At 42.4% G+C, this 18,269-nt stretch overlaps 1 protein-coding gene across 2 annotated transcripts in view; it reads right to left on the reverse strand.

Annotated features, from left to right (window-relative positions):
* Positions 1 to 2,137: 2,137 nt before the first annotated feature.
* DCAF6 (DDB1 and CUL4 associated factor 6) overlaps positions 2,138 to 18,269 on the reverse strand; it is a 68,133-nt gene continuing 52,001 nt past the window's right edge. For both annotated transcript variants that reach the window (XM_084843409.1, XM_084843410.1), the window contains 4 exons: positions 11,358 to 11,514; positions 3,764 to 3,852; positions 3,131 to 3,236; positions 2,138 to 2,573 (listed from right to left, as the gene is read on the reverse strand). In XM_084843409.1, the coding sequence (XP_084699535.1) occupies positions 2,509 to 2,573; positions 3,131 to 3,236; positions 3,764 to 3,852; positions 11,358 to 11,514 (417 nt within the window). In that variant the 3' untranslated portion in view covers positions 2,138 to 2,508. The remainder of the gene's footprint in view (positions 2,574 to 3,130; positions 3,237 to 3,763; positions 3,853 to 11,357; positions 11,515 to 18,269) is intronic.

The raw sequence follows: 18,269 nt of genomic DNA on the forward strand, positions 1-18,269 counted from the left end.
CTTCTCCAGCACCACAGTTCATAAATCTATGGTGTGGCCACACTTGGAATACTGTGTCCAGTTCTGGTCACCACACCTAAAAAAAATATTGTAGAGCTGGAAAAAGTGCAGAAAAGGGCAACTAAAATGATCAAGGGGCTGGAGCATCTCCCCTGTGAGAGAAGGCTACAACAGCTGGGCTTGTTTAGCTTGGAAAAAAGGAGGGTAAGGGGAGACATGGCAGAGGTCTACAAAATTATTATTGGGGGGGGGGAATGTGGATAGCAGACATTTTTCTCCATCTCAAAATACTAGACTCTGAGATCCTGTGAAGGTGACTGGTGGGAGATTCAGGACAGATAAAAGGAAGTACTTCTTCACACAGTGCATAGTTAAACTATGGAATTCGCTACCACAGGATGTAGTGATGGCCACCAACTTGGATGGCTTTAAAAGGGGGTAGGACAATTCCTGAAGGAAAAGGCTATCACTGGCTACTAGTCCTGATGGCTATGTGCTACCTCCAGTACCAGAGGCAGTGAGCCTATGTACACTAGTTGCTGGGGAACATGGGTGGGAGGGTGCTGTTGCGCTCATGCTCTGCTTGTGGATTCCCAGTCGATAGCTGGTTGGCCACTGTGTGAACAGAATGCTGGACCAGGTGGACCCTTGGTCTGATCCAGCATGGCTCTTATGTTCTTAACCTCAAGGAAGCAGAAGTTGTGAAACTATTATTTAACATAAACCTCACAACCACCTCTGAGATGGTGTAGAATTATATGCATACAGACCTTCTGAAACTGGGATGGACCTTTCCTTCACTGGACAAAACACAACTTGGCAGCAGACTAAGGCACCATCAGAACACTTACACAGAAATGGAGAGGGGGATAAATGTGCTTTTAATTTATATCCTTTGGTAGCTTATGAGAGCTTTACCTGATCAGCAGGGAGCCCAAAACAACATAATCCCCTTGGGCTGAAACAGATGAAGGGAAAATCACTTCTTTTTCTTTTTTTTTTTAAGTAGAGCCAGACCTGCCTGCATATGTATCTCCTGGAATCTCCTGGAACTGCTGCAACTGGCCATAGGCACACTTTCAATACTAACCTGAAACCGTTTTTAATTGGCCACTTGCTTGTACAGCAGCTTAGCACAATTGAACCAAGTTATAAACCAGTCCAGAGATGAAAGCTGTGTAATTGTGAAAGCCAGCCATGCTGAAACAGAACGGAGCACCTCCAGAATAAACCCTTCAGCCTCCAAGAAAGGACTGCAAATCTGCAAACAAACTGTGTTGGGACCATAACTAAGTCACCTGTCTCTTGTGCATGATGAATTAAGAACTAACCTGTATAGTTCTTATGTCAGGCAGCACATAGCACCTCAAATGTTTTGGTCCATTATTAGAGACTAGTGTGTGCGTGCGAAATTCTACCCCCAAATTTGTTGGATAGCCATATGCCAGGGATGCTATAACTGCACCCAGCACTGCAGAGTTTGCTTGAGCAGGGGGTGGGACTAGATAATCTCCAGGGTCCCTTCCAACTCTACGATTCTAGGATCAATGGTACTATTCTCCCCACCCCACCCCACTATAGACATTCAGGCAAAAGGCTGCATGGCTGGATGTGTGCACACAGTGGGGCTTGTGATTATCCCAACAGCCATCCTGTGTGCTCTATGACAAGCTGCTTTTGGAAGGAGTTGCAAAAGCAGTGTGCACACATCTAAAACTGGAAATTTTAATTTAACACTCAAAATAAACAAAATGAAGTTTCCAGTGTAATTGTATTTTAAGAAGGCTAAATGTTCCTAGGCTACCTGTAAATTATGGTAAATCCCCAAACCTCACAGGATCACTTGTGGTGAGGAGGGGGGTTATTTATTTATTTCATTTCTATACTGCCCAATAGCCAAAGCTCTCTTCAGATGAAATATCTGTATTCAGAGGGGAATGTAGTGTGCTCTAGTAGACTGATAGGTTTGTTGCTTTATCTGGAGAGCGAGAACATGTGGCCCGCCAGATGATGTTGGACTGCAACTCCGATCAGCATAGCCAGTGGTGAGGGACAGTGGGAGCTACAGTCCAACATCGACGGACACACATTCTCCGCCCCTGCCTTATATAGTCATAGTGAAAAGTCAGACACAATGTAAAACAACCACATCTTTTAATAGAAAGCAACAAACATGCAAATAGCAGGTATAGAAATTTATTTGAACCAACGTTTTACTATAAGGTAAGTTATTTTAAACATTGATCCAAGCTCTCATGTTCGCAGGTTAAGGGAAAATATTGCACTTTGCATTTTCTAGCACCCCTCATACATGGCAAAACATTTTCAAAACATTTTGCTTATTTTACTTGTGCACTCTCGCAAGTCATGCACACATTCAATCAAAATCAAAATGTTAGGTTACCCAAAAGCAAAACCTTAAAATTGCACTAAAGCTTTGTAAGGAAAAATATAATTCATGACTTATACAAATTTCATGACGTCTAGGTGCTTTCAGAGAAGAGCCAATTACTCTTCATCTTCATTTTCGTTCTCTTGGCCAGATCCTTCAGACCTGTCACCTTCCAGCCGGTCTGCAAGATACAGAAGCAATTTTTAACAGACTGAAGTAATTTTGAAGCATTTTTCCCACTTTGGGAATAAAAAATTGCATGACATTTTGTTCAGCTGCTGTCCAATGTACAGTGCCTGGTGGTGAACCTAGTAGAAATGCTTAAAAATATACTGATCATATATACTGTCTCTACAATTATAATGGGAACATAACGGAAAATATGCATGGTGTTACAAATTCTGAGCTGAGATACCAGGACAATTTTACAGAGGTGGGGGGTATTCAGTAAGGGTGCAATCCTATGCGCGTTTAGACTGAAAAAGAGTCCTACCAAAGCTGTAGGGTTTTTTCTGTCTAAACATGCATAGAATTGCGCCCTACAGCACTTTCCTTGTTTTAGTGGAGGAAAAGATCATGAAGGCGTTTCCCTGCCACGTAAAGCATTCCTTACCCCTACATTTATACAGATCTGAGAACAGGAGGAAGTAGTCTCTCAAAATTGTTAGAAAGATGTGTACAGAAATGAAGTGTCTCACAAAATAAATCTAGTCAAAACTGTCTCTAGAATCTTCCTACCTGCTCTTATATGGTTCAAAGATGCCAACATCCTTAACATAAAAGAAGCTGGAACAGTGATTGTGTTTCTGGTTTCTTCCAGCATTAATTCATTTCGAGTTATAACCTACAAAGAATGGGAGTGAAATAGTTACTGTGCAAGAATTAATATATCAGATGTTTTTTCTAAACAGCCATTTGTATATTTAAATGCCACTATTATATTAGTATCTGACAGAGTTGTTTGTATCAATATCTGTCAAATCCTTTTATTTGCTCAAGACATGTTTCATTGGCACACACAAGTCTTGCCAATTTGGGGTTGAACCAATGTTTCAATATCATGTACAAGTGAAATACAGTTCATTTCTCAAACATAATCTACGTTTAATAGTGTTTCAATCCATATCACATATACCTTAGAATTCAGCTCCATGTTCCAATAAAGATAAGTTTGACTGTATAAACTAGCCTCTTTATGGCAATGCATCCATGAAATTAGTATTTCCTCACAAATTATATATAGGCATTAGTGAGTTGTAAAGACAAAATATTAGCTTCCTCAAACACAGGCAGTGTAAATAGTGGCAAGGTGGTTATCAGGAAAGGAATGTCTCAAAATATGAGTGTCATTAATGCAAAAGATTATCTTACCTCATCAGCAAGTTTCCGATTAAAAATCTTGGACTCTTCTAGTGGTGACCAGATCTTTATATCGTAATCAATACCCGATGAGGCTAGAACTAAACAATTGTTTAAAAATATATTAGAAAACTATTGTTAAGTAAATATTTAGATTTACAAATGCAAACAGTATATGATGGTTGATGTACTTTGTTACATCCCCTTCAATAAGAAGGCTTTATTTTTTAATTCACTATCATGTTCAATTTAGGCCTGCCTTCATGGATCACTGCCTTGTTGTGGTGAAGGGCCTTGCGTAGCTCAATGAAGCCATAAGCTATACCGTGCAGGGCCACCCAAGACAGACAGGACATGGCGGAGAGTTCTGACAAAATGTGGTCCACTGGAGGAGGAAATGGCAACCCACTCCAGTATTCTTGCCAAGAAAACCCCATGGAACGTATCACAAGGCTAAAAGAGATGATGCCCCTCAGGTCGGAAGGTGTCCAATATACTACTGGGGAAGAGCAGAGCAAATTTCCAAGTAGCGCCAGAAAGAGTGAAGCGGCTGGGCCAAAGCCGAAAGGACACTCAGCTGTGAATGTGTCTGGTAGTGAAAAGAAAGTCCGATGCTGTAAAGAACAATATTGTTTAGGAACCTGGAATGTAAGGTCAATGAATCAAGGTAAGCTGGAGGTGGTCGAACATGAGATGGCAAGATTGAACATCGACATCTTGGGAATCAGCGAACTAAAATGGACAAGCATGGACGAATTTAATTCAGGTGACCGTCATATCTCCTACTGTGGGCAAGAATCCCTTAGAGGAAATGGAGTAGCACTCATAGTCAACAAAAAGCAGTACTGGGGTACAATCTCAAAAATGACAGAATGATCTCAGTACGAATCCAAGGCAAACCGTTCAACATCACAGTAATTCAAGTCTATGCCCCAACCACTGAGGCTGAAGAAGCTGAGGTTGATCGGTTCTATGAAGACATACAACACCTTCTCGAACTAACACCAAAAAAAGATGTCCTCTTCATCATAGGGGATTGGAATGCTAAAGTAGGAAGTCAAGAAATCACCGGGATAACAGGCAAGCATGGCCTTGGTGTACAAAATGAAGCAGGACAAAGGCTAATAGAGTTTTGCCAAGAGAACACGCTGATCATAGCAAACACTCTTTTCCAACAGCACAAGAGGTGACTCTACACATGGACATCACCAGATGGTCAATATCAAAATCAGATTGATTATGTCCTTTGCAGCCAAAGATGGAGAAGCACTATACAGTCAGTAAAAACAAGACCTGGAGCTGACTGTGGCTCAAGTCATGAGCTGCTTATTGCAAAATTTCAGCTGAAATTGAAGAACGTAGGGAAAACCACTAAACCATTCAGGCATGACCTAAATCATATCCCTTATGAATATACAGTGGTGGTGAGGAATAGATTTCAGGGATTAGACCTGATAGACAGAGTGCCTGAGGAACTATGGACGGAGGTCTGTAACATTGTTCAGGAGGCAGCAACTCAATCCATCCCAAAGAAAAATAAATGCAAGAAAGCAAGGTGGCAGTCTGATGAGGCTTTACAAGTAGCTGAGGAAAGAAGGGAAGCGAAAAGCAAGGGGAAAAGGGGAAAAAATATCCAACTGAATGCAGAGTTCCAGAGAATAGCAAGGAGAGACAAGAAGGCCTTCTTAAATGAACAATGCAAAGAAATCGAGGAAAACAATAGAATGGGAAAGACTAGAGATCTTTTCAAGAAAATCGGAGATCTCGAGAACGTTTTGTGCAATGATGGGCATGATAAAGGACAAAGAAGGCAGGGACCTAACAGAAGCAGATGAGATTAAGAAGAGGTGGCAAGAATACACAGAAGAACTATACAGGAAACATCTTAATGTCCCTGATAGCCATGTTAGTGAGGTCACTGAACTTGAGCCGGACATCCTCGAGAGTGAAGTCAAGTGGGCCTTAGGAAGCATTACTAACAACAAAGCTAGCAGAGATGACAATATTCCAGCTGAGCTATTTAAGATCCGAAAAGATGATGCTGTTAAAAGTGCTGCACTCAATATGCCAACAAATTTGGAACACTCAACAGTGGCCACAAGACTGGAAAAGGTCAGTTTACATTCCAATTCCAAAGAAGGGCAACGCCAAAGAGTGTTCAAATTACCGTACAATTGTGCTCATTTCACATGCCAGCAAGGTTATGCTCAAAATCCTACAAGCTAGGCTTCAGCAGTATGTGAACCGAGAACTACCGGAAGTACAAGCAGGGTTTCGAATAGGCAGAGGAACTAGAGATCAAATCGCCAACATTCGCTAGATCATGGAAAAAGCAAGAGAATTCCAGAAAAGCGTCTATTTCTGCTTCATTGACTACACTAAAGCCTTTGATTGTGTGGATCACAACAAACTGTGGCAAATTCTTAAAGAGATGGGAGTACCAGACCACCTTACTTGTCTCCTGAGAAACTGTACGAGGGCCAAGAGGCAACAATAAGAACCGGACATGGAACAACTGATTGGTTCAAAATTGGGAAAGGAGTACGACAAGGCTGCATATTGCCACCCTGCTTATTTAACTTATATGCAGAGTACATCATGAGAAACGCCGGGTTGGATGAATCAAAAGTCGGAATTAAGATTGCTGGGGGAATTATCAACAACCTCAGATACGCAGATGATACCACCCTAATGGCAGAAAGCGAAGAGGATCTAAAGAGTCTCTTGTTGAGGGTGAAAGAGGAGAGTGCAAAAGCTGGTTTGAAACTCAACATTAACAAAACTAAGATCATGGCATCTGGCCCCATCACTTCTTGGCATATAGAAGGGGAAGAAATGGAAGCAGTGACAGATTTTATTTTCTTGGGCTTCAAGATCACCACAGACGGTGACTGTAGCCATGAAATTAAAAGACGCTTGCTCCTTGGGAGGAAAGCTATGGCAAACCTAGACAGCATAGTAAGAAGCAGAGACATCACCTTGCCGACAAAGGTCTGCATAATCAAAGCTATGGTTTTCCCAGTAGTAATGTATGGCTGTGACAGCTGGACTATAAGGAAGGCTGAGCGCCAAAGAATTGATGCTTTCGAACTGTGGTGCTGGAGAAGACTCTTACGAGTCCCCTGGACTGCAAGGAGGTCAAATCAGTCCATCCTAAAGGAAATCAACCCTGAGTGCTCATTGGAAGGACAGATACTGAATCTGAAGCTCAAATATTTTGGCCACCTAATACGAAGAGAAAACTCCCTGGAAAAGACCTTGATGCTGGGAAAGATTGAAGGCAAAAGGAGAAGGGGACGGCAGAGCATGAGATGGCTAGATAGCATCACCGATGCAATGAATATGAACTTGAGCACACTCCGGAAGAGAGCAGAGGACAGGACGGCCTGGCGTGCTATGGTCCATGGGGTCACGAAGAGTCGGATGCGACTTAACAACAAGGCCTAAATTGCATAGTCTGCAATTACTGGGTATATATATGGGTATATTTCTCAAAACATAGGCCATTGTCAAATACAGGAGAATGGTGGTGCATTTAATGAATTTTTTCATCTCAATTATCAATGGATTGTAGATTAAAAGTGTGTCAGAACAATAAATGTATACTTTATACACTTTATTTTTTTAAAAAAAGCTTGCTGCTCTGCTAGCTTTTAATGACATACTGAAAAAGTTGGTGGAGAAAGTTACAAATCTGTAGGTCTAGATGCAGAGAAAAATGAATGGTGAACATATTTATTCCTATGGATCCCTTTTGTTTAGATGAATTACCATTTTTGCACTGATTTTGTTTCTTCAACTCAGTATGACCTATCCCAATGCAACTGTTTTTGCAAAAAATATCCACTGAGTACAAATATAGCTAGTATTCCAGTTAGTCAAGAAAGTAATTGGTCTCTAACACATACAATCTTGTCACCTTCTTCAGCAGCTCAGGCAAAACAGAGGACAGGTCAAAACCAATACATTGCTTTATGAATACCAAGTAATCTGAGATCTGGAGCCAACTGTTCCATGTTCCTGGTGAGAAATGAACAGCAGGTGCTTCTTTGTGGGAACTTAGGAAACTGCCTTATATGTTTAGCCCAACACTGTCAACACTTCCTGGCAGTGGCTGTCCAGGGTTTGAGGCAAGAGTTTGTTTTTCCAGCCCTACCCAGAGATGCTGAAGACTGAACCTGGGATGTTCTGCATGCAAAGCATGTGCTCTACCACTGAGCTATGACCCCACTCCTGTTGTTTTGGGACAACAGCAACAACTTTTTTGTGCTAATGCCAGCCTGATTCAGTGCTAATTACACATTACATAGTCCCCATTTAATGAATTCAGGAGGGATAGCTATGCCAGGAAAACTACACCCATCCTTCCCCCTTTAATTAAAGCACCCACTCCTGATGCTGGGAGAAATTCACCTGCTCACCTCTTTCTCAAAAGAGCTTCCATGACATTATTGTTGCTAAGCCATAGAAGCAGAAGGGAAAACAAATGAGGTGAAATTGGCAACAAAAAAGGTTTGCCTTTAAAAGTTACAGCAGGACTCACTACAGTTATAACTCCTGAAACTCCATAGCAGAAGGGTGGGCCAGGAATTGGAGACAGGTGGGATTACCACCACTACCAAGTACTTACACACCACACCTCCAGAGCAGGTGAGACAATAGCACTATATAGGTTTACACCTGAAAGGACTGTACTATAACTGCGATGGAGCTCCATAAATTCCAACAAACTAGCACTGAAGGAAAAAAAAAAAGGATGATGTGTGGGAAAAGCATTACTTGTGAAAGTTTGGTGGAAAATATTGTCTAAATTCTCAAGAATAAGTGAGCAAATGGAGTTAATACCAGGGAAAAAGGCTAGTGAAGAAGCATTCAACCTTTCTAGACAATCAGTTCTTAGTGCAATAACTTTGCTATTAGGGCTATCAAGTAAATAAAGTTTAGTTGGTTAATAATCTGTCTTGTAACCAATTAAATAAATGATTTGACTTCAATCAGTTTTCTCTAACACTGAGACCTCAAGACACACACTTTTTTGAGATACTGAGAGAAATGTAGGAGCACTTAAAATTTAACAGAAAGTGTACCTACAGGAAAAGGTCAATCTTTAATAATTCCCTATTTGTTCCCTTTTACACATGCAGGCCAGAACCAGAGTAGCCTCAAAATATATGTATCTATAACTTTCAGCCTAATTTTAGACTAAATTTTTAATTTAATCTAGTGATCAAACTAGCTTCAGTCATTAAACTGATTAAAGCTTTCAGCCCTGGTTATCACCCATTTGTTGAACGCAATCTTCAACAAATTCAGGTAGACATTCATTTGCAAGGATATCACATTTCCCCAGAATGCGATGTCATATTTTGTATCTGAGAAGATGTAATTCTTCTCCTTGATGGCACATCCACTGTGAATGCAGTTGTGCAAGCATCATAGACTTCAACTAGATACTGCCTATGATATGAATAGTGTAGTGATACAGTAGCTCTGCCCACAAGCCTGTAACATTTTGTTAATTCTAGATGCTTTACATCTGAAACTGAGTGTTCCAGTAATATACTCTTCCAGAGGAGTGCTAATCTAGCCTAAAAAAAAAAAAAACTCCAGCAAGGCTCCCCTCTCCTCTCACAGCAATGCCTTCCTATTTTATTAACCCTTTGACAAGGGTGTGCCTATCATTTTTAACTATGGAGCACACATCTACGTTAATTAAGAAAAATAAGAGCAAACATTAAAGCCATGGTCTCTCCCCGACCCCAACTCACAGCTATTCTGGATGAGCTGGATATCATACTTTTGGAAGCTTACTGGGACACTGGTGACGGCGACAGCAGCAACAGTCTTCTAACTTTTTTTCCCTCCCTCTTTCTAGGGTGAGCATACTGTCTAGAGTGAAGCTCCCCAATTGCACCCACCATCTTAATTTCCCAGAATGCCTCTCTGGAATTAGGAAATGAAGATGGCAGATGCAACTGGGGAGCTTCATTCTGCAGCAGCATGCCTGTCCTAGAAAAAGTAAAACAGAAAATTAAGAGACAAAGAAATTGCTACTGTCAGTGTCATTTGGGGGGTCCTGGGCTGTGAGGAGCCCAGACTTTTCCCAGAGGCCTCGGCTGTGCCACTGCTTGTCTAACAAAGAGCAGCCTACACAATGCCTTTTAGTGGTTTGAATCTAGGACCTGCCTTCTGTTGACAGAAGGGCTCTTCTCATGGAAGGTACATCTACCCGACTTTCAGGGATCTTTCCTTCCCTTCACACTACAGCTCTCCCCATTCAGCACGGTCCACTGAACCTCCATGTAGTATTTTCAGGGAGCTGGAGAGGCTCCCGTGGAGAGGAGAGAGTGGGGAGGTCTGCTTCCGCCAGCCCAGTTGCACGGGACTAAATCTGGACCCAACCCAATTTAAATAAAATAAAGATGTTCTAGGCATGAAGTTGTATGTGGCTGTCTGGCATACACGCATACACACCAGTAAGCTCGGTGTGTGTATGCTTTAACAGGTCCTTCTTTCTTCCTCCTTTTAAAGCTTTTATGACAGGTTATGGGGCATCCAACAACTTGTTTTAAAAGGCAGAAGAAAGAAGGACCTCATCGATCCTTTGTGCTCCCTGGTAAGGGGAATGAAAAATGAGTCTTTCTTTCTTTCTTTCTTTCTTTTTCTTTCTTTCTTTCTTTTTCTATCTATCTATCTATCTATCTATCTATCTTTAAAACAATGAAAACATTTGTTCTCTCTTTCTCTCCCCTCCCCACCACTAATACCAGGTAGCATGAAGAGAAAGAACACAGCCCCCTTTCTTACTTTGAAAACTCTTTGGAGAGATTATCAGGTGTACAGAGTTTTAAATGGAAGAAACAGGGACTCCTCCGATTATTTCCTGCTGCCTGGTAAGGTGCAGAGTGGGGCAGTGAGGTCTCCTTTTCTTTGTTTTAAAGACAGAAACAAAAAAGGGACCTATTTGTACTCTCCCTCTCCCTTCACTTTTCAGCCAGCAGGAAGAGAGTGAACGGATCCCTCTTTCTTCCTTTCAAAAGTCTTTGGATAAGGGGTGATGAAAAGTCACAGAAGGAACAGAATTGATAGACTGCAAGAAACTTGGGTTTGTTTGTTTTACTTTAATTTTTATTGATTATTATTTAAAAACATTTTCAAATTTTGAAACTTCAAAAATGTTCAAAGCTTGAGCTTTAATAGCAAACTACTATGTTTCTTGGCACAGTGCCAAACAGTCTCCTATACCTCAACAGTTTAGTGCTAGTGTATTTGCTCTGCCCCAAACAGCACCTGATTTGATATTACGTGTTTTCCACCTCAAACTTCAAGAAATGGTAAATGATCTTTTTAAAAAGAACATCTTATCTTGGTTTTCACCATTGCCAGTTTATTTGCAGGACTTTTGAAAAGTGTAAAGTTGTTCCAGATGCAAGGGAAACGGGCAAAACATATTTTTATCCAATCATTCCCAGTGGCGACACGGGATTTACACTAGTTTTAATAACAGTATATCATTGTGGTGAAACATATATGAAGCAGCCAGCTTTAAAAGACATCCTTACAAGCTATGTATGAGTTTACGTACTGCAGAAAAAAACAATCTTACTTGGGTCAAATGGATGTGGCTGTAGACAGTTCACTACATGGTTATCTGCTTCCAGCAGCATCAGGTGCTCAGCAGTATGCCGATCCCAGATGAAGATATGTCCACAATCTGAACCACTCATAACAAAGTTAGAACCCCAGAAATTGGCTTCTTTTATCTACAGGGAAAATAAGTGAAAAAACTCAAACGCATTTTTATTATGGTTACTACAAATGGGTGAGAAACATGAAAGTCAAGGTATTCATATTTGTTCTTTATGCCACATACAGACTTTACTATTACATGAACAAGCCTTGGGCTTGCCAGTTACCCCTTCCCCTCATGTGGCTGTAAGGAAGAGACTGGAAGCTCTCACTTCAATCTTTAATCACAGTTTAGCATTATGTACAACCCAGACAACTGTGGTTAACTATGTTTTACTGAAACAAGCCAACTTGAGACCATGGTTTATGAAATGAGCTCGTTTCAATAAACCATAGCCGGACCTACTTTTAAGCTGAAGTTAATTGAAAATGGAAACAAAAGCTTTCGATCTCCTCGCAGCCACACCAGAGGGAGTGCATGAGCCGATGATGATGGCTCATGAAGACACTAAATCATCGTTGAGTATTATGTCCACAGTGTATGAGGGCACACCAACTTTTCCAGCATTGCCATCCCTAAATTACAGGTTTTTGATATGCAGATTGGGAACACAAATCAGACAGATGTAATGGCTAAATAAAAATTATGTGATGTATGAACTAAAAAGAAGACAGAAAGTAAGAAACTAAATATTGCACAGTGGCCAGTCAAGGAAAATGTTGGAGTTGGAATGCATTAACCTTGAATATAGTTTAAAGAAAGACAGGTAAGGAAGTCAACAATTAATCACTAACAGAATTGAAAGGCTCAGTTATGACAAACAAGAAGTTGTTAAAATAAATATGAGAAAGGAGCGTAGAAAAAAATGCAGGTTGCTTACCTGTAACTGTAGTTCTTCAAGTGGTCATCTATGCATGCACACAGAAGGGCTCTGCACCTACACAGAGCCTCGTTCAGGAAACTTCTATAGCTGAGGAAAGCATTTTGGCAGGAACCCTTCCCCGCTGTGCGTGTCCCAGTGGGTTCCTGATGATCTCCACAGTTCCTTCAAACCGATTAGCTGATCTCTATACCATGGAGAACTTCTCAGCCCAGCATCAACAACAGTAGCAACATTGACACCGAAGCAGGGACAGTGGGTGGGTTGTGTGAATGCAGATGACTACTCAAAGGACTACAGTTACAGGTAAGCAACCTGCATTTCTTCATCATGGTCTCTGTGCATCACACATATGGGCGAATAACAAGCTGAGTTACCAGAGGTGGGTAGGTGAGTCCTGATGTCCTACTGGAGGTTGGATGACAGGACTACCCAACCGAAGCTGCAATCCTCTCTCGCTTGAACATTGAACCTGTAGTGAGAGATGAATGTCGACGATTTCGACCATGTTGCAGCCCTGAAAAGGTCTGGTACTGACACACTCCTGAAGGCAGTTGATGTAGAGATAGCCCTAGTTGAATGGGCTCTGACAGGCCCACCCAGAGGCAGTCCTGTGATCACATATGCTAACTTGATGGCGTGTACAATCCAAGCAGCAAGCCACTGAGATGAGACCTGCAAATCCTTCTTCGGTCCCTCATGACAGACAAAGAGTCTGCGTGTTTTCCGGAATGGCTCTGTTCTTGTTTTATAGAACGCAAGCACTCGACACACATCCAGAGTATGAAGCATAGTCTCCAACTGGGTCGATGGGGAAGGAAACGTAGGCAAGATGATGTCTTGATTTAGGTGAAAATCCAACACAACTTTTGGTAAAAAAAACTGGGTCCAGTCAGAGAACTGCTGTATCCTTATGGAAGATAGGGTACGGAGAATCTATCCTCAATGCACAAAGTTCGCTAGATCTCCGTGCTGTGGTAGTAGCAATTAAAAACACCATTTTCCGAGAAAGCAACCTCAAATCCACCTTGGCTGGAGGCGCAAATGGTTTGGAAGTTAACATCTTCAACACAACTGACAAGCTCCACTGTGGAACAAAATTCCTAGTAGGAGGTTTTTCCTAGTAGGAGGTGCTCAGTTCCTAAGACCTTTCAAAAACTGATGAACAACAGGGTGAGTAAAAAATGAGAAATCCTCAGCAGGTGTATGAAAGGCTGTAATAGCTGCAGGTACACTCTAATTGAAGTGAGTTTAAATCCTCTGTCAAAGAGCGTATGAAGAAAGGTAAGTATAATCTGTAGAGGAGCAGAGTAGGGATCGACACCCCTTGAAGTTACAAAGGGAGAGAAAGCTTTCCATTTTTTATTATAAGAAAGACTCGTAGTCGGCTTATGAGCTGCATGTAATATGTCCTGGACCTCCTTAGAAAAATAAGCTATTGTGGATGAAGTCTCCAGGTCATAAGCTTGAGCGTGTTTATATCTGGATGATGAATGCAGCCGCTGTCCATTATCAACAAGGATGGTGTCAATGGCATTCTCAAGTACTCTCCCTTCGCTTCTCTGATCAATGGGGCGAACCACGGTTGTTTGGGTCACCACGCAAAATCAGAATGTAGTCTGTTTGCTCTCTCCAAATCTTTTGTAGGATTCCCACTATTAGAGGAAACTGTGGGAATAGGTAAAAGAGGCTTCCTGACCAACGAAGTTGAAAAGCATCCCCCAGCGACCTCTTGCCCAGTCCTCCTCTGGAACAATAGTGGCAACAAATTGCATTCTGAGCTGTAGCAAATAGCTCTATCGTCGGTGTGCCCCATCCCCAAAATACAAGATTGAGTGAAGACTTTGCCATCTGCCACTCATGAGATACTTGGGGGGGTCCGGCTCAAAGAATCTGCCAAGGTATTTCCTTGCCTGGATTGTGAAGGGCTGTTAGTGTAATGTGCCTTGCAAGCACCCGGTCCAACTAATCGACCATCATTCCCACCAGTGTGGTGGAACGGGTACTCCCTTGCTTGTTCAGGTACCAGAACACTGGTGTGTTGTCTGTGAGCATCTGAACATGTTTGTGTGCAAGCTAAGTGTAGAAAGACTGCAGGGCCTTCTTCATCACCAGCAATTCCAAGGCATTGATGTGTAGAAATTTTTCACTGCCCTGCCATATGCCTCAAGTCTGTAGGGAATCACAGTGGGCTCCCCACCCAAAACGAGAAGCATCGGTCACCAAAACTCGTGAAGACATTGGAGGTGAGATGGGCACACCCTTTACCAGGTTGCACGGCTGCATCCACCATACCAAACTGTCTGCAACTATTCCTGGAATTTTTAGTTGCATGCAAAGGGCATTGGCAGATGGATCAAATGATCTTAGAAACCAACTCTGAAGACACCTCATTCAGAGCCTCGCGCAAGCAACCACATACACTGCCGATGTCATCATTCCAAGAAGCTGCTATATGTTGAACGCTGCTGTTGTATGATTCCGAAAAAGTTTTGTGGCTAAGTTGACCAAGGTGTTCAACCCGTCAGACAGTAGGTAAGCCTTCGCCATCGTAAAGACCAGAACTGCACTGATGAATGATATTCTTTGAGTGGGCTCTAGATGAGATTTCTCCTCATTGTTTATTAGACCCAATGAATTCAGAAGGTTTCTGATCAGCTGCACAGCCTGAAGACGACATTGGGATGACACCACAATCAGCCAGTCATCTAGATACGGATACACCTCAATTCCTCAAGTGTGAAGGTATGCAGAAACCACAGCCATGCAATTCGTAAAAACCTGTGGTGCCAAGGCCAATCCAAGAGGCAGCATAATGAATTGGAACATGTCCCTTCCAATAATAAAATGAAGGTACTTCTGGTAGTTGTCCCTGATGGCAATGTGGAAGTACGCAACTTTGAGATCCTCCGCTGGAAACCAGGCACTTTGAGGAGAGGCATAATAGTGGCTAACGTGGTCATCCGAAACCTCCTTGTGCAGATGAACTGATTGAGATTTCTGAGATCCAAGATGAGTCGAAATCCCCCGTCCCTCTTCGGTACCGTGAAGTAGCGGGTAAAAAAACCCGTCTATTGTCCTGTACAGAAAGACTATTCAAATGGCGCCCTTTCCAAGAAGCGTATTCATCTCATCTTGCAAAACGTTCAAAGTCATGGTACTGAGGATAGGGAGAACTTCGAATTCTATCTGGTATCCAAATTGAACGATGTCATGGACCCATGCATCTGAAGTTATAGCCATCCAAGCAGGTAGAAAGTGAGAAAGGAGGAAACCAAAACTAGGGAGAACAAACTTGAGATGAAATTGGTGTGGGACCAAGTCAAAATCTCCGTTTTGAGGAATTGTCCCCTTTAGGGTGAGATTGGCAAAAACGACTTGGCTGTTGTTTTCCCTGTTAAATGCTGGGGAAACCTGGGTGTTTGATCTTGATATTGACAGTACTGACAGAATAGCTGCAGTAGGACCATTTCCTTTTTCGATAAGGTCTGTGTTGCTATTGCTGCAACATCCCCATCTTCTTGACTGTGTTCTTTGCCTTCTGTATAGCATCCATCGCCTCATCACTTCTTGCATTGAAGAGGCCCTCTCCATCAAAGCGGAGATCCTTCATATGGGATCTCACTTCCGGAGTTAAACCTGCTGACCTAAGCCAAGGATGTTGCTGAAGAGCTACTCCACCGACCATCCCCTCTGCATCACAATCCACTTGGTGACGGCTGGTGTTAATTTATTGGTGCAGTAATTTTAGTGCCTCAGATTGAAAAATCCTTGCCAACTTCTTTTGGTCTTCTAGAAGGTAATCACAAAGTGACCCAATTTTTTCCCACAAGAAAAATTGGTACCTAGTCATCGTGATTTGATAGTTGGCCACTCTAAGTCCCAGGGCAGCAGAAGAATAAATTCTCCAGCCCAACAAATCCAAACGGCACCCTTCCTTATCTGGGGGTGAAGCATGTATGTTCTGAGATTTTCCCTGTGAAGATCCTACAATAATCAAGTTAGGGCAGGGATGAGCGAACAAGAAATACGCATCCTTCTCCTGCACCTTGTATAGGGATTCCAATCTCTTCGATGTAGCAGCCATGGATGAGGGAACCTTCCATGATTCCTTAGCCATTTGGAGTAGAGTTGGTAAAAATGGAATAGAGACCAGTGCCAAGGATCCAGTGTATACAACATTGAAAACCAGGTCTTGCAACTTCTCAGCAGGTTGTTGGGTTTCTATTACCAAGGACTGTGCCATTCTCAGAATTTGATCAGCAAAATGAAAAAGATCCTCCAAAGGTGAAGCACCCTCCTGTGCACCCACGATATTGTCCAGTGATGATATGGAAGGAGGAACCAAGAAGACTGAAGACGAGTTCAGCTGATAGTCCTCTATAGATTGCAGATAAGTTACTTCTCCATGAGCTACCATCTCATTCTTCTCCTTTGGGAGAGATCGTGGAATGGCTGGAGGAGGATGGAGTGCACTTGTCAAAGGTGTAGACTTAGTAGCAGCTGGTGGAAATTGACCCCCTGAAGATGGTTGGCCCCTTAATGAAGAGGATCGGAGAGGGACTGAAGGCAAGAAGGGGTCCTCCACTGGTGGCTTTGACGGTGTTGCATCTGGTGCCCAACAACACTGAGTAGAAGTGGCCTGAAAAGAGCGAGTATGCTCTGGACAAAATTCTCTAGAATCCTGCCAGTCCTCATATTGATATTGCATTTGGCAGGGGAGGCCAATAATAAAATCTGTTCCAATCCCAAACTGGTGAACGTGATGTGTAATATCTGTCCCTCCAGTAACACTCATGATATGGCAACCCAGACCTCTCAGAGCGAAGGAATCTGGTGAATCATTACGAAGAAAGCATTCCCTCGGTACCGACAATGAAGGAATCTCTGGTCGTTGTGGTGAATCATGAATTACTGTTGGAGGTGACATATCTCTTCTCTCCCTTTCTGATGTCAATGCCGTATGCATATGCTTGTGCAACAGTATCGAAGGGGCTCTTGGTACTGACGTTGACACTGATGAAACTGTTGGTATAGGAGAATCCAATAATGCTGGAGGCAGTGGAATCGGAGTTTGTTGGATAGTAACAGGCTCAGGACTCTGTTTTTCATGCAATTTAGTCTTTTTCTTCACTTCAGATGAAGGCTTAGGCACCCTAGCCTTTTTTGAAAGATAGAAATGGTGAGAAAGCAGCCAGGGGTAGGTGGGTCCGGCTGGCCCATGGTTAGATCTGGGGACTTATGTGGTGGCGGTGACGTTTGCAATTTCTCCAACATTGCCCCAGGCTGTGTTTTAGAAAGTTTTGAGGGAGTGGAATCCACAGCTTCTAGCACCTTTTCCCACAATAGAGCTTTTAATTGGTGACACTTAAGTCTGTCTTGCGAAGTTCACACAATCCAGGTCTCCACAACATGAGCTTCCCCCAAGCAAAGCAAACAAAGGGAACATCTGTCAGCGGGGGGAAGTTTGCTGCCACATTTGAACATTTGAAGTTTTGAACATATTTACAAAAAGGGGCCTTAACGACCATACGTGCCTCTCGGCGATCCAAGATTGCAAAGAAAACAAGAAGATCAACTAACTACTAATCTAACTAATCTTTTTTTAGGAAGAAAGGAAGAAGAAAAATAACCTAACTACCTCAGCTAAGTAACAAATTTCAAAAAAGACAAAGTTCCCAATGAGGCATCCTCTCAGAAAGGTGGTTGAAAAAAAACTAAGGAGACGGGCGGGAATCCACTGCGACATGCACAGTGGATGGTGGGGGTTCCCGACAAAATGGTTTCCTTAGCTATAGAACTTTCCCGAAGGTTCCGTGCAGGCGCAAAGCCCATATGTGTGATGCACAGAGGCCATGATGAAGAAGTGAGATTAAATTAGTGATTTTGGTTCAAGGTATGTGGACTACGTTGAGAAAGAGCAGCACACTATTAAAAAGGAGAACAAA

The sequence above is a fragment of the Heloderma suspectum genome, chromosome 3, assembly GCF_057233095.1.
Source record: "Heloderma suspectum isolate Gila_16-S chromosome 3, 16-S_ref, whole genome shotgun sequence".
In the NCBI taxonomy this organism is placed as follows: Eukaryota; Metazoa; Chordata; class Lepidosauria; order Squamata; family Helodermatidae; genus Heloderma; species Heloderma suspectum.